Source organism: Hevea brasiliensis, chromosome 2 (genome assembly GCF_030052815.1).
Source record: "Hevea brasiliensis isolate MT/VB/25A 57/8 chromosome 2, ASM3005281v1, whole genome shotgun sequence".
NCBI lineage: Eukaryota > Viridiplantae > Streptophyta > Magnoliopsida > Malpighiales > Euphorbiaceae > Hevea > Hevea brasiliensis.
In genome coordinates this window covers 124,643,149-124,665,325 of record NC_079494.1, presented here as the reverse complement: position 1 = coordinate 124,665,325, position 22,177 = coordinate 124,643,149, and the positions used below count along the sequence as shown (strand labels likewise).

Below are 22,177 nucleotides of genomic sequence, written 5' to 3'. Positions count from 1 at the left end.
TGATAGATTGGGGGTCAGCTATCTCCTGTAGTTGTTTTGCCTGTCTCCCCTCTTAAATCACTGAAATTAAACACATGAAAATATAAAAATATGCGCAATTAATTGAAAAACTTTATATATTTTTTTTTAAACGAAAAAACTCCAACAATTTATTTTGTCCCAAATATATATATCATCAATCGGCTGAGAATTTAAAATAATAGAGTTGAAAAGAAAAAAATATTATTTCTGTGTGTGTTTATCATCAATAATTAAAACACTCCAAATATACGCACGCAAACACCTTAAAATATGATCAATTAATTTTTTGATTAACCTAAGCACATTAGAATCATATATATGCTTTAATATATGTAAAGGGAAGATTCAGCAATTGCTTGGTATATATAGTCCATAGTGCGGGGGATACAAGCTTCCCAGCCACAGTCTATTATCAATGCTTTTATCCAAATCTAAATTTGGTGGGGAGGGAAGGAATTGTGACGTTAGAATGGAGTCCAGCAAGGAGAAAATCATGATTGTCTAATGTCCACTGTAGATTTAGGATTGATAGTGCGCACTTTGAATAGCTAATTATGCCGTAATAAGCTGTATTAGGATCTTGCCCGACTACATATTAGCAAAATCCAAATAAGATATATAAATATATAATATAACAATTAAAAGAACTAAAAAAAAAAAAAAAAAACTCTAAGGTGAAATATTAATGCATCAGCATGCGGTCACCTTGGTAATGATATGTAATGTGGCAAAGTGCAAACAGCATAATAAAGACATGGGTACAAGGCCACAGGAGTCAAAATTTCAATGGTTTTGTTACACAAAGCAGACACTCCATCACATTTAAACCTAAAAGAAAGTGAGTGTTAAATAATTAGAAAGCCCACTTCCATAATGAAAATGGGTTAACGATTCTCAGCAACTCACAAGGAACTGTTTCTCTCTCTCAGTGTCATGGAAAAAATCATCATTTTTCTTAATTATTTCAGTCCCTCGCCCACTTTACCAAGGGGCATCTTATTCGTTCCTTTTTTTTTTTTTTTTTTTTACACATTATTCTTATTTGATAATGCACTATTTAAAAAAAAAAAATTTGCATAATGCACTAATTCAGAGCTAAAACTAAAAGCGTCATTTAACTGCCCTGAGCAGAATTTGATTGCCAGAATACCCCCAAGGCATCAACCTTCAGCCCAGGCCCAATTCATCAGTCACCGCACATAAAATTTGAGAAAAGCAGCGCGTGAATGTCTTTACAAACTGACAAACAGCCGTGTGATAAAGAGCTCACATGATTGCACACTGGATCGCACCCACATGATAGGACACCCAAATTTGTTCCCTTTTAACTGATTTTACTTTAAGCACGCTCCCTGAAATGGCGCGTATCTTCCACTCATTACCCAGATAAAAAGTAACATTCACGCCATCTTCCTATCCTGGTTCCTACTTCCTACTCATATCGTTGGTCAGTCAACCCAAACAATAATTACAAAGTAAAACACTCAAGTAAATGGGAAACAAAAGTTCCAAAGTAAACGATATATATATATATATATATATATATATATGTAGAGGATTAAAATCATGCCTAATCTTGAAAAGCTATCTCAAGATATAATGAATACGAGTCTTTGCATATAGATTCCCATTTTGGTGTTGCAAAAGAAATACAGGGTGCCCTCGGTCGATTTTTAAACTTAGACTCTCTCTCTCTCTCTCTCTCTCTCTCTCTAGAGTTTAATAAAGAAACACCATACACTAGACATTTAAAACTCCAACAACCGAATGCTCACTCTCTGGCATAAAAACGCTCGTCTACTCTCGCCTTTTCTTTTTATTAATAAAAACTAACAAGGAGACAAACCCTCCGCTTTGATTTCCTCATCAGATCTCTTCATCCTCCAGCAGGAGCTAACCACACCCAGAAAAATGGCACTGGAGACCACCTCCGCCGCATGAACGCCCTACTGTTATATTCCCAATCAATCACACAATATATACCTTACATTTTTAACATTTTTGCACTCCCAATAAATGAGGTGTAAGAAACATCCCTGTGACCTCAGTAGCACCGTCGGCGTCTGCGCCTCCTGTCTCCGGGAACGCCTTATCGTCCTCATCGCCGCACAGGCTCAGGTTCAACAGATACACCACCATCCTCAATTGGCTTGTCTCCACTCAAGCGCCGCCGTAGATGATAGTCGCAAATCAGACGCTCAGCCACCTCCTATCATGTTCCCTCGCTCCGTTTCTCCATACGTTGCTCGCCGGAAATCCGACGACACCTCCTGGTCCCACCACCTCCGCTTCTACAGCACTCCCCAGATGGGCCCCACTTACAACTCTGCCTCCACAGCATCCGGCTTCGCCACTTCTGCAACTTGTAAAGCTAAGCCCGCCAGATTCTCCCGTTTGTCCAATATGTTCAGGTCCAGATCCGAGAAATTTAATCCGGATCCTTCTGTTTCCGGTCGTGGAGTTCCTTCTAGGACTTCGTGCCAGGCATCATCTTCTTCGCCTTCCTGGTTGTCTGCAATATTTTCTGGTCGCAGGAAAAAGCAATCTGCGCTCTTCTCTGAGCAATATTCGGGCGTTGTAGGTCATAAACCACGTCGGAGGATGGATCGAGGAATGTCGCCAGCGAGAGGGGCGGATTCCGACGATGATTGTGAGGATTGCAATCGGTCTCCGTCTGGCAGTGGGTCCTCTTCGGAGTCATCACAGGCACAGTGGTGGAAGAGGACACCAGTAGCACCAGCAGCGATGAGGAGAGGAAAGCCGGGAAACGGCACAAACGTATCGGGATTAGCGTTTTGTTTGAGCCCTCTGCTGAGGGCCAGCCCTAACCGGCACTGGAACCAGAAAGGCGGATTGCCACCCGATATGGGATTCTCCGGGGAAGCGAGGGTTCCCGTGAAGCCTCATCTGTCCGTGGCGGCGTCATTTTACGCGAACCGGTCGCGGAAGCTATGCGATTTTGGAAGGGTTCATCACAACCGTTGAGAACGGATCATTGACTTTGACAACGGCAATGGTAATAATTATAAAAGTACGGTTTTGGCCCTCCTATATTGCAGTTTTAACTTCTTTTGTTATATATAAATGTTTGATAAATTAGATCATAGAGGGAGGGAAAAGGGAAAAAAAAAAAGAAGGAAAATGGGTGTTTGGTTTTCTCTGTACATTAGCGATGTTTATTATTAGCAGCATAAACAAAAAGGAAGTACTATGTATCTTTTTTGTTGTATAGTTTGTGAAATATTTACGTATAGTGAAATTTAATTTTATTGGAAATTAATTATTATATATGTGCTGTGATGATTTGGTATTTGATTATTATTATTATTATTATTATTATTGGATATAAAATGTAGAAATTGGTGTTGTAAATATAAAAAAAAAAAGAAAGAAAATATGTATAGATTTGATATAGCAAAAGGCATATATATACATGTCCACCGAAAAAAAAAAAAAAAAGGCAAACATATACGTAGTACTAAGAAAGGAGGGAAGTGGTTGAAAAATTTATGAAAACAATTAAGAATGAGGTGGCGTCGACTTCCTCCACTTTTGGTGGGTGGCGGACCCAATCTTCATCTTCTAATGTGAGCGACTCATTCAAAAGATAATTTACTTTTTAGATTGCTGTTTAAATGGCTGCTGGGACCTCCAAATCAACCTTCATAACGGCAAGAAAAGGTTGGTCCTTTTTTCTTTTTTTTTTCTTTTACAGTTATATATTTTCAAGTTTATTTTTACATATTTAAATTAAAATTTATTTTATTAAATAAATTTTTATATCAATTATTATATTTAAAATCAAAATGAATAATTTTATAATATTTTTAACAAAATCAAATTTTAAACAATTAAAAAAAATCTCAATTTTATTAAATCAATTATATCTTTAATTTTTGTTCACTAATATTATTTGAGTCAAGCTTTCTTAAAATAATGGAACTAATATATTTTCAAATATAAGAATTCACAAAAAAAAAAAAAATTGTTTTCACATATTCACATAATTTTTTTTATTTATTTTCTCTTTTTAAATGAAATTTTAAGTTAAAATAATTAAAATTTTTATTTATTATATTTTTAAATATAAAATTGAAAAAATAAATTAATTTATAAAATTTTAAACTTTAAACATACTGTAAAAGCAAATTTTTTTTTTTGGTCTGTTTTTCTCCATATAAGCTATAAAGGAAAGGAAAGAAAAGAAAAGGAAAGAAATAATTCGAAATTATTGCTAGGTTGAGTATTAATCGTAGAAATTTCTTGAAATGTCTTAAGTTTTCAATGAGCAATTAATATTGGTATTGTGGACTGACGAAAATTCAATCCGTATTCATTGGAAATAATTAAAAGAGCTGACTACTTTTTTTTTTTTTTTTTTTTTCCCTGCTTTAAAAGAAAATGCAAAAATCAGTCTTGCCGTTTATATTTGTCTTTGTCTTTGGGGCATTTAAAGTGGGCGGGCGTGGTGCCGTGTTGCGCCTACTATGTGTTGCCCCATTTGCACTCTAATAATCACTAAGGGCTTGTTTTGTACTCAACAACAAAAGAGGGAATTAGTAGCTTAGAAAAAAAAAATATATCTTATTTTGTTTGAAGAAAAAATAGAGAAATAAAAATTAAAATTTTAATTCTTTTATTTTATAAAAAAAAATTAAAGATTTGTGAAAAAAAAATATTCTTTAAGCATTTTAAACTATTTTATTTTATTTTATTTTATATAATTTTATTTATTCAATATGAATATTATAATAATAAAAATTTAATAATTTTATATTATCATTTTTTTTGTCAAAACATATAAAATAAACAAATCATTTCATTTTCTTTCTTTTCTAATAAAAATAATGATTTACAAGGAAAATAATAATTTTTATTTTCATAAAGATTTTATTTTCTTTGTAATTCTATTTATTTTTCTTTTTCCAATTTAATTTTTTTGGCTTTACTTTCTAGAAAACATGCCTTAAAAGAATCATCTTATTTGGTAATAAATTTAATTTGTTAAAAACATAAATAGATTTTCAATATATATTATAAAAAAAGAAATTATATAATTTATGAATGAATTTTTAAATTTATTAATAAATTATATAATATTAAAAAATAATGCACAATTTATCAACAAATTTTTTAATTTATTAATATATTTTTTAAAATTAATAACATATTTAAAATCTTGGATAAATTACAAACAAAATATAACTTTTATTATATTAAAAACATTTTTTTTTTAATTTCCTTCCGAATGGATTGAAATATTCATCAGTAACAAGAATTTATTGATAAATTTATTACTATTGATAAAGAATCATTGAAATTACCAACAAATTTTATCAGTTTAGCAACGAATTTTTATTTTATTTTATTTCTATTTTTTAAATATTTGATTCTTATAATTTTATGGTATAATATAGTTTGATTCAATGACTAAAAAGCATATTATTCACCTAATAATTTTGAGTCTTTCTAAAAAAATAGGCCTATATATCTGTGCATACCATTTTTTTTTTATTTGTTTGCCAATACTATATGGTATCTTCTTTGAAATAATGGATGTGGTGTTTAATTTTTTGGCAAAATATTCAATTTAGTTTCTTTATTTATTACAAAAGTTTAATTTAGTTAATTTTTATTTTTTTTAATTTAAAAGTTTCAATTTAAACTCAATTTATTTCAAAAATTAAATTTATGAATTAAATTTCTTGATTTAAATAAAAAAAATATTAAATTTAATTTTTTTTTAATTTTGAGACTAAATTTCTTAATTTTTTGATTTAAGCTAAAAAATTAAAAAAAAATTTAATTTATTAATTTTCTTAATTTTTAAACTAAATTAAAATTTTTATATTAAATTGAAAAAAAAAATTAAATAGGTTAAATTGAAGATCTCAAAAAAAAAAAAAAAAATTTAAGCCTTTAATTTTCCAAGTTTTAGACGCGGAGCTCCTACGTCTCCTCATAGCCTACTTGATTTTGATGTGGAAATTAGTCTATTCATCTGTATACGTTATGAATTGTTGAGTGATACTTTATACATGTAATTAAATTTAAAATTATTATATTACAAAATAATTATTGAATCCCTAAATGTAAGAGATAATTAAAAAAAATGATATATTAACTTTATAATATTAATTTAATAATACAAGTCATTTTTATTATTTTTTTTTACAGTTTAAATAATATTTCTCAAGTAAGCTAGTCATTAGAACAATGCAATGAACGATTAATATTAGTTTCAAACATCACCTACGAAAAATTTCAAATTAAACCACATTAATTGTTAGGTCTATCATGTTGCTGCCACTTGGCCATTGCTCCTCCTTAATTGCTTGTACAGTATATGGTCTTTTAATTTTTTTTTTTTCCAAGTATGGCCTTTTAATTAATCGCCTTTTATATATATATATAAATTGGATGGATGGGCCATCAATTAAATGAACATTAATCATCCAAAAAATTATGTGGGTATATAAAATAAATTATTTCATGTATAATAGAAAGACAGCTCACAAAAGATATTTAACAAATAAATGTAAAAAAAAAAAAAAAGGGAAGATAGAATATGATGAATTATTTATGGTCATGAGCTACACTATTGGGGACCAACTCTAATTAGAAAAATGGATCACGATTTAAGCACCAACATTTTTCTGATAAAAGAAAAGTTTGAAAGCAAATGTACAATGACAGAAGCTTCTGCAATGAAGAAGAGGGCATCTAGGTGATAGATAGGTGGGTTGATTTAAATGAAAAGGGAAAAGCATGTGTGGTGTTGGTGTTGCCTGCAATGCAATTACAGAAAGATGGTAAACGTCATGCTTCTTTTTCTGAATTTTCTTCTACACACATTAAACGTCCTCAAGTTATCTTTTTCAAGAATGACATTTTCTAAAGCCTTCAAATTTTGTCTTTTCGTCTCGTCATTAATTTTAGTCCATATAGTTGTTCTCTGGTCTGTGTGAACGCGTTGGGCATTTCAATTTTCAAAAAGCTTGAATGGTTTTATTATTATTTTTATTTTTTATCATATTCCAATTAGTAGTTAGTTCACCAGCTAAATTATGGGGCAGAATTATTAAATAAATTATTCATCTAATGAGATTACTTATATATCTCTGTAAGTTTATTTTTAAGATAAATGTATTCAAAAGACATGTCCCTGCTGATGTAGTGCTGAGGTGGACCTTCCACATCTCACTTAAATTTTAGAGGTTGAATTGAAAATTTTTCTTCAAATATTTGATATTTTTAATCTTTCCTAAATGGTTTAATTAGAATATATATATCCAACAAGAAGACAAGTTACATGAAATAAAATTCAAATTTTAATCCAAGAATCTTTTATTAAAATGCTGTTTCAACTTGCATACTTGCAATCATGTGACCTGGAATCAAAGATAGGTATTTTACAAAAAAAAAAAGGCTCTTATATGTCTGACGTGGTGATTCCAGATTCAAGCCTGCAGAAACAGGCTTTTTATAATGAAAAAAACTATGCTAGAAGTTTGAAATCCTCTACAATCACACACCCACAACCTATTAAACAAGGTCATAATTTTAGCAATGATGAAACAAGGTATACTCCTTGTCTTTATTATCACAAACACTAGAAAGTGAAGACATTTTTACTTCTTTTTGCCCTACAGACCCCTAATAATTCCCAGATGCTAGATGGGTTTTTTTTCTTTGTTTAGGTGTCAAGTTAGTAATGCTTTTTCAAGCATGCACTGGTGTGAAAAAGATGACCTGGTTTAACAGTGAAGGGAATATAAAATGATCAGTTTAATTCCCCACGACGCGGACTCACAGAGAAGCTACCTAATACTTGAAGTGTCATCCACATCAACTACAAGAGAACTCAAGAGCGTCTGACATCTTTTGTTATAGCAGACTACCAGCAATAAAAAATACTTTCCTTTCCCTTGCCAGGATCAGGATATGTGAAAACTGGTAAGCAATACTTTTTGCAAGCCATCACAAAAGGCACTAAGCTAAATTTTAGCTCTGGCTCCCCCACCGCCACCACTTTCTTTTGGACAATAAAGATATACTCACCGTCTAAAAGTTCATCAAAACAGATCTGGCTACAAAACTAAACCAGAAGTATAAATTAGCCCCTCCAGGGAAAAAGAAAATAAGAAACTATGCAAGATCTGCACTCATAGCTCAATCCATACACTATATGATAAAAGCTTTATAAAGCAATACTGCATTCATAGTCATGGATCACATGCACTTCAGACAATTTTAGATCATATTTATTTGGTGCCATGAAAAAGAATACTTGGATTTGTTCAAGTTCCAGATGTTTAGTTTCTTGATTAGCTTTATTCTATTACAGTCGCACATTTCTAATTAATCAGCTTCTGTTCTTAAGCAACAATGACATGCTTCAAGCCAAAAATAAGACTTTCATCCAAACAAAGCTTCTTGCTGCAAAAGAATGTCCCATCATTTTCATTTCTAATTCAGATACTGAACCAACTTCTTTGTAAATACCATTGAAGTATAAGTTCAAAAATCTGAGATTCAACTGCTAAAATATCACAGGGACAACAAAGGTGCTGGTTGAGGAATAGTCACTTCAAGCAAAGACAATTAAGGTGGGACAGTCTACAAATATCCTCCAGGAGAGACTATAATAAGGAAATGGCTTTATCCAATTAAAAGCCAAAGATTAATTTCCACACTTCAAAAACCAAACTCACCAAATTAACATAACAAACAAACTGGAAGCATATGGCATCAATACAGTTTAAAAAAGAAGTGATAAAAAAATACCTAAGATCTAAGATAAAGAATCACTAAGGATTTCATTAGCATCAATTCTGAAGTTATCAAAATGAAGAATCATGATGTATTTCAATAACATCGTGCTGTTCTCTCCTCACCTTTGAATCATCAAGATAATTCTGGTAAATATAACAGCCAAAACCCCAGAAAGCCATAAGCAAAGATATAACCTTCACACCATTCATCTTGTCATGGAAAACCACAACAGCAGCCATAGGAGAGACAGCCAAGGCGACAGTACTTATTACATTGGAAAAGAGAGAAGATACCAAGAAAATCAAGCCTACAACACCAACAGAACAAACCTGCCAACAAACTGCTGTCCAAACCAGTGTCATAATGTAAGACATCGTCCCCTTGCCAAAAGTCAACATTTCTCCATGCAAAGTCTTCCATTCCCCGCTAGCAAAAAGGCCAATGATAGAGACACAGGTGGCAACAAGTGATATGTAAATCTGCATTTCCAACACCACAGAAAATGTCTCCTTTTTTATGATCTTTTGAAAGGACAGCTGCATGAGAGAAAGCAAAAGAGAGTATATTGCTGAAGCACCAAGAGTACAAAGGAAGCCAATGATATACTTGCACTTAGAGACTCCTGACGGGCCATCTGAATCATCATTGACTGCAATGAGGGCCGCAGAAAATGATAGCACAACCACAGAGTTGAGAATTAAATAAGTGAACTTTTCAAAATTGATGAAGTATGAGAAAGTGGCGTTGAAAGCTAGTTGGGATGCACAAATGAGAGAAGAAGTAGAGGCAGAGAGGTACAAGAGTCCAGTAGAATATAACATGGTATCACCAGCTATAAGTACTCCAAGAAAGAAGTATATTAAGGCGAGAATCCTAACGGAAGGTGAGGTGGAAGAAATTGAAGGTGCTTGATGGGATGGAAGTACGAAGAGAGGGATGCAAAGGATTGGGAAAGCAACAGTCTGAACCAAAGTTGCCATCCATTTGCTATTTCACCTCCGCCATAATAAAATCTCCCAAGAAGAACAGCAGCAGACTGGCCTGCAATAAGGAAGAAAATGTTGATTGCCACCAAAAGCCACCATTGCCAACGCTTGATTTTAAGGAATGGTGATTGCCCAGCAGTATTTTCATCCTTGTTCAAAAATGGTCCTCGATTGTCTGTAGCAGGGAAAATAAGAGAAGAATTCGTAGACAATTTAAAAATTGTAATGTAGTATATTCTAATATCAATGAGAGTAATTATAAGTTAAATAATTTAAATTATTAATGCATGGCATTGATAACAGCCAATGATACCCATATGGAATCTTATATGTCCAATCAAATATGGTGTATAATGCCTCAAACACTTAATGACGAGAATGATAATTCAAATCTGAAATCCTCTTAACAGAGAGAATTATATGGAACGAATAGTCTTAGAAGACACTGTTAATTTGAAATATTATCCCTGCGTGCAACTTAGAATATCTACCCCTCTACAAAAACAACCTATGCAATGACCGAGTAGCATAAAATACCGAAGTCTATCAACCCAAAAACATGCATATCAACTTCATTTCTAAGGATATTGACAAAATTTCTGCACAATCTTCTGAAAATAATCAAGAAAATGACAGCAGACTAAGAATACGGTAGTGAAAGCAAGTAAAGGCATGTACAAACCGCCCGCTCAAGTCCGCGACAGCCAAACAGAGAATCAAAATTTAATTTTCTATTATAACTGAGAAAGGCATATGTGAGAAACCAAGAAAAAAAAAAGGGAAAAAGGGAACAAAGAGAAACCTGTCATGTTGGCTGAAGTCGCCCGGTTCACTACAAACACCAGTAAATTGGTTTTGAAATCTACCACAATTATGTAAGCTGTAAATGAAGGTATTTGCAGTGTGACGGATTCCATTCCATATTTGCGGTGCAACATCAGCCAACATCCCCCTCTCTACCCACCACTGCCGCCACGGGCTTCTTTTTTTTTTTTTTTTTTACTGTAGGAGTAGGAGAAAAGCGTTTCAACTTTCATTAAGTCAATAGTCAATGCTCTCCATCAAACTCAAATACACCAGCACCACGGAAATCGGCAGCACGGATACGAAGAAACGCAGAAACGGATACGGGACAGTTCCCGAATCGCGTATAAGGTTAATATTAAAAATATAATTATACCTAATTTTTTTTGTATATCATTAAATTAATTAATCAGAATAGAATTCTTTGATTGAATACTATTAGAAAAATAACGACAATTATCCTTTAAAAAATTAAGGGAAAAAACAAATAAGAAATTGGACCAAAAATAGAAGGAAGAAATAGGGGGAAAAAAAAAACAGAAATCAGTAAAGAGAAACAACGAAAACTTACGGCAGTCAGCAGCTAGCATGGTTTGAGGTTGGATCGGCTAACGGTTTTCGATGAGGACATTCTGGTCGCCGGCTCTTCAAAGGACAGTTGAGACGAAAAGCCCAGGGAGAACAGCGGTAGCGACCAACGAGAAAGGAAGAAGGAAATAGTTTTACGCCCGGAAGCGCGACATAACGAAGTTCCCAGAATAATTTCTTTTTTTTTTGACAGAAACGCGATTTCAACTTTTCGCAAATTGCAAAGGCGGCCAGGAAGGTACCATACGGGGGTCTAGGAGTTTCCGTTTCGGAAACATGTCAGAAACGTTGAAACGCTGCTCCAGTTGCGTTGTTTTATTATTATTTTTTTATACATAGAGGGAAGAGTTATTCGTTTTCATTTTTTAAATTTACGAAAGGACCTAATTAAAGGTCGCTAGGGACCAAACGAGGATGAGCTATACCATACGCATCGTAAGCCAACCATTGGCAAAGACCTGGAGAGAGGCTGGGGAAAGCAAGATGGTGAACACCGATAGGGAAAGAACCAGCTTAAGAAGCTAGCAAATTAGAAATTTGCTTCCATTAGTTCCACCATCAATGAAATGAAAAAAAAAAAAAAAAACCATGATCAGCCTTTTTTTTTTTATTTATTATAATGATTTTAAATAATAAAAATTATTAAATATTTAATTAGTGTTACTCAGAAATTTTTTTTTATTTGAGTGTTAATCAGGATGAATAAAATACTGGTTTAGAGTTATTAGTTAGCCGCGAATTTTTTTTTTTTTTAAAATGCAGTTTTTATTCATCGAGTGGAGAGAGTCAATTTGGTACAACCCTAAAATGGGTTTACCAAAGTACATAAGTTGGTTCGTAGTTAAACAGTTTTATTGATCCTGATTCAACTCGTGTATAAAATTTATCATTGAACAATAATGAATTTTTAAAGAGTCGCAAGTACAAATAATTATAATTGATTTACCCATCCACTTAAATGAAGATAATATTTACAGAGAGTCGAATTAAGATCAGACCCCTCTAACTTACAAGACCTATCATTAAACCATCATGCTTGGTGGTGCTTATAAACAATATATTTGAATACATTGAGAACATTATTTTCATTAACACATGAGTTATCGTTTTGCCATTAAGTTTTGAAATTTTAAAAAAAAAAAGTTGTATCTTTCATATTAAATGCTGTTAAGCCTTTTAAAAAATTATTAAAAATTTTATTATTTTAATTTTTTTATTAAAATATATCAAATTTACTTTTTAATATTTTTAAATATGTAACCGGTCCTTCGAGATCTCACATCGATTGTAGATAACGTGTATAGTTGGTTTATATAGGTTAATATGTTTTGGTAAAATTGTTATGATTTTACTAAGGATATGTCCTATCACTAAATCACTTAGGTGTGTATGTACCTTTTGGTAAAAAAATCAAAGTGCTCAAGATGGTGAGCCAGTGTACACGTGAGCTTAACCATCATGAGTCATGTATACGTGGTTCGCTGCACGAAGGGCTGGTCTTTCGAAATTTCACATTAGTTATGAATAACGTATGTAGTTGATTTATATGAGGTAGTATATTTTGATAAAATTGTCATGATTTTATCAATAGTGTATCTTATCACAAAATCACTGGAGTGCATATATTTATCTTTAAATAAAAAAAATACAAAATCAATTTATTGTAAATTACTGGGTACATCCAGTGAACGTGCATCTCACAAAATAATGAGTTCCATCATCCTATTAATATTACTACTTTTAAACATGAAAAACAAGCCACACCCATACTTCTTTTTTTTTTTTTTTAGCTGAACAAAGTCTATTTGAAATTAAAATTTAAAAGTTGCTTCTTTAATAAAAATACATCCTTTAATTATTTTGTTATTTTAATATTTTTATAATTAAAACATTAAAAAAAATTAATTGATATTTATCATATTTTATATGAGACCAACTCATACATAAATAACTATTTATTATTAATTTACCATTTTAGATAGACCATCCTACAAAAAATCACAAGAATCTCCTTATAAAAGTGGAACATTAAAAATAAATAAATAAATAAAATAAATACACTCAGCAGAAACATTTGCAACAATGAAACTAAACGGAATACAAACAGAAGATTTTACACAATTCCCGTCTCGAGAGTTCCGCAAGAAATACACGTAAAAGACAAGCCTAACTACTATTTAGTCTCCTCTCGGCAACTTATACCTCTTAAACAATCAAACAACAGTCAAATACCAAATGCTACAAGGGGATCACAAACTTTACATGTGTAGGATCACATAAGCATCCAAGTAAAATGCTGCAAACAGAGTAAGCTTAGATCTCAATTTTGTGTATCAACAGGCACAACCTCCAGACTCTGGCGGAGATGATGCATTTGTGTTGGAAGACTTCAGATTGACATCTACCATGTCCTCTTGCTTAGTTGAAGAAAGTGTTTCCATTCCTGGCAAGGCTGCTGCAATCTTCCGAAACAGTGCCTGAAAAGGGAGAATTGGAAGATTAAGACCAAATTTTAAATTCCAAACATACAATATCTGTGCCCCAGCCAAGTGTTTTACCTTTATATTGAAGCCAGCTTTTGCACTAGTTTCAATAAACATGACATTGAGATCACAAGCTTTGGCTTCTCCTTCCTCTATTGAAACTTGCCTGTCAAACAAGTCATATAATACACACACACACACACACACACACAGACACGCACTTAAGTGGAAAAGAGAACTAGTTAAGGAGGCTAACAACTCTTATCTTTCATCACTGCCTTCCTCAGGAACCAAAATTTCTGTACAATAAACTCTCTACATTTTTGACCTGTACAAACTATGTGATATATTTATGATAAAAAGATGTTTACAACTATTCATTTTCTTAGAACCAAGCTACATCACTGACCCATCTAAGCAATAAAAAATGAAGCCGCAAAAAATCCAATAAAACATTTTCACATTGAGCTTCAGACAAATTTAATTCATCACCTTTTGTCTACCAGGTCTGTCTTATTCCCAACTAGTACAATGATGACATCACTGCCCCGCTCAGTGCGAACCTCTTCAATCCACTTAGAAGTGTTCAGGAATGACTGCCTGCCTACACCACAAGGAAATGCCAAGTAGTTAGCAAATTTCAACAAGCATGAAGCAAAGGCCAGTAGGAAATTTTGCGAACATGAAACTTAAGTGGAAGAGAGATACTAGACGATAAGTATGATACAGTAGAGCACAAACTGTACGTCTGCATGTCAATGACTTAATTGTTTGCTCTTTAGTACCAATAAATGCAACATGAAGGATCAGAGAGAGATAGAAGAGAGAAAGTTCATGAAACATAAAAAAAATAATAATAAAAAAAAATAGAAAAAGCCACATACTTGCAACATCATAAACAATAACAGCCACTGAGGAATCCCTAATATAGCTTGGAATGAGGCTTCTGAACCTTTCCTGTCCAGCAGTGTCCCTGCGGTACATTTGATTGTGATTTGTATTTGAGGTGAGATCGTGATATTAAGGCAAATGAAATAAATAATATGTTTTTGCAAATGAACTCACTATCATCAAAGAAACTGATAGCCAATGCATGTATCACATTTCATAGCATAATAGCAGCACCATTGCATTCACATGCAAATGCTTATATGAGGATTGTTTGTCACAAAACACACATGAAGCAGATATCTCAAGAAGAAATAACTTTTACCAATCTCTTTATCATCATTCTATAATAGCTTTTGGATATGGACAAGTTCAATAACATTAAAAGGGGAAATGAGTAACTTTATGCTCATGTATCCACAAAGTACTGCTGCTAAGACCTCACCAGAGCTGCAATCTAACAGTTCGATCTTCAAGATACATTATCTTTGATAGAAAATCGATACCAATAGTTGCCTGATTATCAATTAAAGACACAAATAAGTTTGGAAGATGAGAAACAAATTAAGCAGTGAAAGAAACAGCATCATGTAATGAATTTTGTAAAGTAAAATAGTACAATTTAAATGAAATGACGTTCGGATGATCCATAAGAGGTATGTTAGTGTGAACAGATGCCCAAAAAAGGCAGTGCAGGTCTATGGCTTATCACCATGGCTTCCAATATGTTGCACTCATGTTACTAAACCATCAATTAAACCCAAGAATTTCAAACCCAGCCCAATCAATGAAGACATAAGGTTAAAGATTTAAGGTTCAACAGGGATTAAACTGAGGTTTAAATGGTATAATATTAAATAAATATTAAATATATCATAAAATTAATAATTTCTTTAAAAACAAAAATAAATTATCATAATTAATAGTTTGACATTTTTTATAAATAACAATTAAAATATATTTATAAATAATTTTTAAAAAATAATTTAAATTTTAATCAAAACTTTAAATGATAATATTTTAGAATAAAAAGTATTTAGGATAAAATTTTCATAATAATAAATTTATTCATATTAATAAAAAATAATTTTTAATAAATTAAAATTTTATTGATTAATATATAGAGAAAATTTTAAATAAAAAATAATTCATGTTAATATATTTATAACATAAATTATTAGTACTATTAATTATTCAAATCATAAATTAGTGAAATAGATAAATCTTTATTTTTTTGCAATTGTCTTAAGTTAATAGTTGTTAATTAATTTATGTTAATATTTACTACAATAATATATAGGAAGTGAAATTGCAAGTTCTCCTTCTAGTTATAGTGGTAAGACACATCAAAAAGCAATAATTGATCCAGTGTATGAATCCTTCATCCTGCATTTGCTACAAGCTCCGGTTTGCCAGAAGCTCCTGTTTGCCAGTTACCCGGACAGTTCATTCCAGTTCAGAGCAGGTTTACGACAAACAGGATTTGTGATTGAACAAAACCAAACCAAGCTCCGGTTTCCAGTTAAACTAGTCCGACTGACCAGTCCAGTTCAGTTTTCAAAACTATGATTAAAACCATCCTAATGCCATGAATGCTCATATTAACCTTCTAATAGCTCAAATTACCTTCGATCAACTTAATAGTCAGTTAAAACCATATAGTTCCTAAAAGAAGAGCTTTGATCAATTTGCCCAAAAACTATAATGAATAGCTAATCATCAACGCAAATATTGCCTGAATAAATGAGTGAATAACTTGAAACTGGTGCCCAATTTAGTCAATTTTGAAATTCACACAAGTGAAAATGCTAAGCTTATAGGCTTAATAAAATTTGTTATCCTAATTAGCTTTTTAGCAGTCTACTCCTCAATGATTTAGGAATAGTTTCAGGAATTCCCAATGGCTTGCTGTTCAGGCAGCTGCACAAAATGTCTTATTTAAAGACTCTTAGAACAACCCACTTGAAATCCAGAACAACTCAAAAAATGAAATGTAATTACAGAAACAAGCTATCAAATAAGAACACAATTTTAAATGAGATCCATCCATGTAGTATGAGCAAAGCCAACTTGTAAGCCGATCCCAATGCAATCAAGCAAGCAGAGCTTTTTTTTTTCAGAAATTACCTGATAGGTGTTGTCGAATTTGTCGTACATGAAGCGAGTGATGATACTAGTTTTGCCAACAGACTGATCACCCAAGAACACCAGCTTGTACTTGGCCAGTGCCGAAACTGGAGCCATTAGACGGATCTATCACAGTATCCGAAGTCGAGATCTCGCCGAGAATTCCTCGACGATTAGATCCCTAAATCGGAGAATCACTCTTCGATATTAGGAATTTCTGGTGTGTATTTATATTTTTGGAGAGGGAGAGGAAGAGGGATCGACGTAAGCTGGCCTTGCGGGGTTTGATTTTGAAACAGGCAGCTTCGTAATCGTACGTTGGTCAAGTGGTGCATTGGGTTGGACCCAACCACGGAACTGAGTTTCGAGACTGCGCATACCCTACTTGCTTTCACGACGAGTCGTTCATTGGACTAATTCTTGAAAAGAGGCACGTGCATAGTACGTGACTCTCGAGTTGCCAGTCTGGCTATTATGGTTTACTGCCCAAGTGCCCATGTGCCCTAACTACCCAAATCAACCGAAGTAGCAAACCGAAACGAGGAAGAGAGAGAAATGGCACTGAGAGCAGTCCTACTTCGCCAGCTCCGGGTCCCCGTACAAACGCTAGCCCTAGCCAGTCGCAAATCTCAACCATGGAGCTTCTCTAGTTGTATCCGGTTAATGTCATCACATGACGATCATCTCAGCAAGGAACAGGTCATCGGGAGAGTCCTCGATGTTGTCAAGAGTTTCCCTAAAGTCGATCCATCCAGGGTATATTCAATTATTGCTTTCCCTTTCATTTCTTTTACTTTTATTCTCCAATTCATATTCATTCGCTTCAAATGTGGCAACACAAGTGAATGCTCAATATTTAGATTGTTTGCATCAAATACTTATTGGGACCTTCAATTGATTGGGGATTTGATTTGATTATTTTTATTCTCTTTTAATTATAGTTTAATTGACTTATCGGAAGCTGATAAGAGCAGACTGAAAGCTGAATTTTGCCTCTCTATCACATTAGGAATTGAAGCTGCGTTGTTTGATTCTTGTGATTTCTGTTTTTGGTCACTATTTAGCTACAAAAGGTTGATTTTTTTCCCCTTCTTTTTGCTAATGAGTAAAAAAGTTTTGTTTTGTTTTTTCTCCCCCCTTTAAACCCTATATCTTTTTGTTAAATCTAGTTCCTACAGATGCCTGATGTGAACCATTACTTCTACATGTTTCTCTAATTTGTTTTGAGCTTTAAAATTCTTTGAAGTGTGAGCTTGGAGAAATTTTCATTTTCTATGGAAACATAAATTAAATGCATAGAAAATTGGTTTAGTAATTTGATAAATTATATTGAACTCATGGAATTTGGAGAAAGGAAAGTTAGTTTTAGTAGCAGAAGGTTGCAGTTAACCTCTGCAGGATGATAGTGATAGATAAGAAGTTTTGCACGGCCAAGTTGTTGGAGTTGGATTTCTGTTTTCTTGCGTAGTAGTGGTTGAAAGAAAGTGAAAGACAAAAGAGAGAGAAGCCATAAAAGAGCGGAAAATTTAAATGTTGTTGGGGGTTGACACAAGGTGGAGAGAGGGTTGAGGAAGGAGAGAGGGGAGATGAGAATGGTTGGAGACGGAGGGGAAAACAAAGAATCAATTAAAAATTAGTTTTTTATTCAAGTCAGCGATTAAAAGAAAACATTTTTTTGTCAATTTTATTCAATTGGCTATAATTTTACCAACATCAAAAGTTGGAATTAAAATTGAAAAAATAAAAGGATTGGTTAAAATTAGAAACATGGCTCAGGTAAGAATTTTTGTGGTCATTTGACCATTATCTTATCCCAATGTCCAAGCAAAAAGTGAAGATCATGTAGAAATTTCAAATTGATGGTCCTTTTGCTAGTCTATTATGGATGTTATTTTCTTTAGTTTCTCTCTCTCTCTCTCTCCTCTTCTTCTTCTTCTTTTACCTGATTTTGTTCTGTCATTTTGCTAGCTATATATGAGGCCACTGCTGCTATGGTTATGAAGTATGCAGCCAGGATCTATTGTAGCCATGTTTTGGTGCCTCTAGAAGGGAAGAAGATCTAATTGCCTAATAAGACGTTATAGATAGATGTATTATTCTCTTGGAGGCATTTTCACATTTTGTTTCTGTAGCATTCTTCATTTTGTAGTTGGCATCATTTGAGATATTAGTTTGCAGACAACACATGATTCTTCTTGGCTCCTATAAAGTTTTGGCTTCAAGTGACATCACCAGTGCAACTAGTCATAATAGAATCATTGCTTTTGGCCCTAGGTTACTTTGCTGCTTTTTATTAGATTGATTTATTACTCCATTTTCTGGATTGAGCTTTACACCATGCATGGAGTCCCATTCATCCAATCATGTTACATTTTGGCCTTCCAGGCTAGTTATGGTCATTGATGCCATTGTTAACTGTAAAATTCAGCATCTCATTTCTAGTGTTCAGCAAATGATTCACTGACAAAGTTATCCGACAATTATTTGCAGGTGACTCCAGATGTACATTTCCAGAAAGATCTGGGTTTGGATAGCTTGGACAATGTAGAGATTATAATGGCTATAGAGGAGGAGTTTAAGCTGGAAATTCCAGACAAGGAAGCAGTTAAGATTGACTCCTGTAATCTTGCCATTGAGTATGTTTATAACCATCCAATGGCTGCTTGATTTATGCATGGGGTTTCTTTCCTTGAATTGTGAGGAAAGCAGTGATCTTCTTCTTTGTTCTTGTTTGACTTGTTTGGTGTCTGTATGGATTTGATCCTGGTAATGAGTTGGAAAATAATCTGAATCTGTTTGATAAGAGTAGTATCAACAGAACTAACATGTTTTCATTTTGTTTTTAATTACTTTGGAACTCGTATAATTTCATGTCTCGCATTAGGATGCTCAGGAGTTCCTCCCTTTTCTCGTGTGGATTGGTTCAATTGCAGACTTGGGTCTGGCCTTATGCAGGAAAGTTTATACTACCTAATAGTGGGTCTTATAAAAAAATGATTAATCAGCAGTTTTTTTTTAATAAATAATTGAAATTGCTTATGTGTGAATTAATTATTGGCTTGTTATTTCATGACAAATATGGAATAACTGTTTCACTAATTAATTACTTATGGAGAAGGGATGCGCAAAAATATTATGTGGCAGCTCCGTGATTCCAATAAGGACTCTTAGGTGGAATAACAAACTAATTAAACATTAGCAGTTATCAAGAGGAATTTTTATTAATGATTTAATTATAATTATTAATTATTGTAAGAATGTATTGCTTAACTTATAAGAAATCTCAAAAAAAGTCTTAGAAAGCCACTGCTTGACATAGTCTTTGTTTTATTCTTTATTTTGTATTTTTATAATCATATTAAAAATTGTCACGGGAGTTTGATGTGATCGTAAGATTTCTAATAAATTGAAAAAAAAATTTATCGCACAGTCATACGACCGGTCATGTTATATGGTAGTGGGATCTATGTTTTAAGAGTTGCGGAAATGAAAATGTTAAGATGGATGAGTAACTATACTAGACTATATAAAGTACCTAATGAGAGTATTAAAAAAAAGGTGGGAGTGGTGCCAATTGAAAATAAGTTGAGAGAAAAGAGATTGAGGTGATTTGGTCATGTGAAGTATAAACATATGGAGGCTCCAGTTAGACAAGTAGAGCACATTGGATTAGAGGATAGAAAGAAAAAAAGGGGTAGACCTAACTAACTTGGAGGAGAGTAATAAAACATGACCTAGAAGTATTACACATTTTCGATGATTTAACCCAAAATCATTTAGAGTGGAGAAAGAAAATCCGTATAACTGACCCTAATAAATTTTTGAGATAAAAACTTAATTGAGTTGAGTATAATCATATTGAAAATTAATTTTTTATTTAAATATTATTGAATTTTAACTGAAAAAAATTATTTGAAATTAAAAAATTGTAAAAAAAATATCTTTTAATTAAATTTTCAATTAGATTAGAAAAAGTGAATTATTCTTTAACTAATATATATATATATATATATATATATATATATATATATATATATATATATATATATATTATTTTTTCTACCTTATCAGTATTATTAGTATATGACAATTAATTGTAAACAATAATAAAAAATAATTTAGTAATCAATTTATTTAAAAATTTAAAGATTAAACTATATATTATCAAATATAAAATTATATCATTACTATTAAAACATTTACATATAAACACTTGAAATAAAATAAACTTTTTAACTAAATATTTTTAAACTTCAAACACTAAAATAATAATTATAAAAAATAGAATTTTAATTAAATTTTCAGATAAAAAAAGGTGAATGATTTTTTAAAATTTATGTTAATATATATTTTTAAATAATTATTCACTAAAAAATTATTTATGAAATTTGAACATTCATTTTAAAAATATTTCTTATATTTAAAATTTAAAAATTTTAATATATCATATTTTTTTTGTTTATCTTTGTTGGTATATGAATTAAAATCAACTAATTTAAAAATAATAAAAAACAATCTATTAATCAACTTATTTAAAAAATTTAAAATTAAATTAATGAATATAAAATTATCTCCATTACTATTAAAAAATTATATATTAACATTTCAAATAAAATTAATTTTTTATGTAAATATTTTTTTTTTAAATTATGGTTAAAATCTTATCTTATATTAAATTGTAATTATGAAGAAAATAATATTTTGTAATTAGAATTTGAGTTAAATTTGAAAAGGTGAATTATTTTTTAAGAAATTATATTAAGATTTATTTAAATAATCATTCACTATAAAATTATTAATGAAATTTAAATATTTATTTTTTAAAATATTTTTATATTTAAAATTTAAAAATTTTAATAATTAATTGAAAAATCATCACATCATATATGTTACTTTATTTATACTTTTATTGGTATATGACAATTAACTTATGGAAAATAATAAATGATCTATTTATCAAATTATTTCAAAATTTAAAATTAAATGATATATTATCAAATACAAAATTATATTGATTGCTATTAAAAATTTATATATAAACACTCGAAATAAAGCTATACTTAATTAAAAAAATTATCATTAATAAAATTTTATAATATGATTATGAAATTTTAAAATATAGAGAAATATATATAAAATCATATTATTAAAATAAAATAATAAATAATTCGTACAACACGCAAGCGAAATAATTAATTATAGATAGTATTACAAAGGGAAAATAATTTCGGTGTAAAGAGAAAAAAAAAATCAAATGCACGTTAATTAATAATTAGCTTACCACGACTAAATATTACAACACCTTCAAAGGACTTATAAGAATGAAGAGCTAATTACATAATTAATTAATTTTAACTTTTTAGCAATGATTAGTCTAAGTCCACATAAGTTCATTTCAGAGTACTCAGTCCATTTAATAGTTTTTTAAAGGTCTTAAAATAAAAAATAATTTCACACAATTTTTTTAATTGTTTCCATAAGTTTCATTTTTTTTTACCTTAGAGT

At 31.5% G+C, this 22,177-nt stretch overlaps 4 protein-coding genes across 5 annotated transcripts; 2 read left to right on the top strand and 2 right to left on the bottom strand.

The window, feature by feature from the left end:
• Positions 1–1,612: 1,612 nt before the first annotated feature.
• On the top strand, positions 1,613–3,309 carry LOC110649142 (uncharacterized). The gene has a single exon (XM_021803580.2). The coding sequence runs from the start codon at positions 2,038–2,040 to the stop codon at positions 3,004–3,006; it is 969 nt and encodes a 322-aa protein (XP_021659272.2). The 5' UTR covers positions 1,613–2,037; the 3' UTR covers positions 3,007–3,309.
• Positions 3,310–8,816: 5,507 nt separating this feature from the next.
• LOC110649127 (probable purine permease 11) lies at positions 8,817–11,574 on the bottom strand. Of its 2 annotated transcripts, XM_021803563.2 has the most exons (3): positions 11,158–11,574; positions 10,585–10,784; positions 8,817–9,957 (listed from the first exon to the last, which is right to left on the bottom strand). In XM_021803563.2, the coding sequence occupies exon 3, from the start codon at positions 9,774–9,776 to the stop codon at positions 8,865–8,867; it is 912 nt and encodes a 303-aa protein (XP_021659255.2). In that variant the 5' UTR covers positions 9,777–9,957; positions 10,585–10,784; positions 11,158–11,574; the 3' UTR covers positions 8,817–8,864. The 2 variants fall into 2 exon arrangements, with proteins under 2 accessions (XP_021659255.2, XP_021659261.2); XM_021803569.2 differs by lacking the exon at positions 10,585–10,784.
• Positions 11,575–13,247: 1,673 nt separating this feature from the next.
• Positions 13,248–17,029, bottom strand: LOC110649099 (ras-related protein RABH1b). Its single transcript, XM_021803517.2, has 6 exons — positions 16,673–17,029; positions 14,991–15,061; positions 14,542–14,630; positions 14,150–14,261; positions 13,733–13,823; positions 13,248–13,651 (listed from the first exon to the last, which is right to left on the bottom strand). The coding sequence occupies exons 1-6, from the start codon at positions 16,787–16,789 to the stop codon at positions 13,508–13,510; spliced, it is 624 nt and encodes a 207-aa protein (XP_021659209.2). The 5' UTR covers positions 16,790–17,029; the 3' UTR covers positions 13,248–13,507.
• Positions 17,030–17,161: 132 nt separating this feature from the next.
• On the top strand, positions 17,162–19,475 carry LOC110649115 (acyl carrier protein 1, mitochondrial). The gene is made up of 2 exons (XM_021803542.2): positions 17,162–17,428; positions 19,163–19,475. The coding sequence occupies exons 1-2, from the start codon at positions 17,228–17,230 to the stop codon at positions 19,337–19,339; spliced, it is 378 nt and encodes a 125-aa protein (XP_021659234.1). The 5' UTR covers positions 17,162–17,227; the 3' UTR covers positions 19,340–19,475.
• The last annotated feature ends 2,702 nt before the right edge of the window (positions 19,476–22,177 follow it).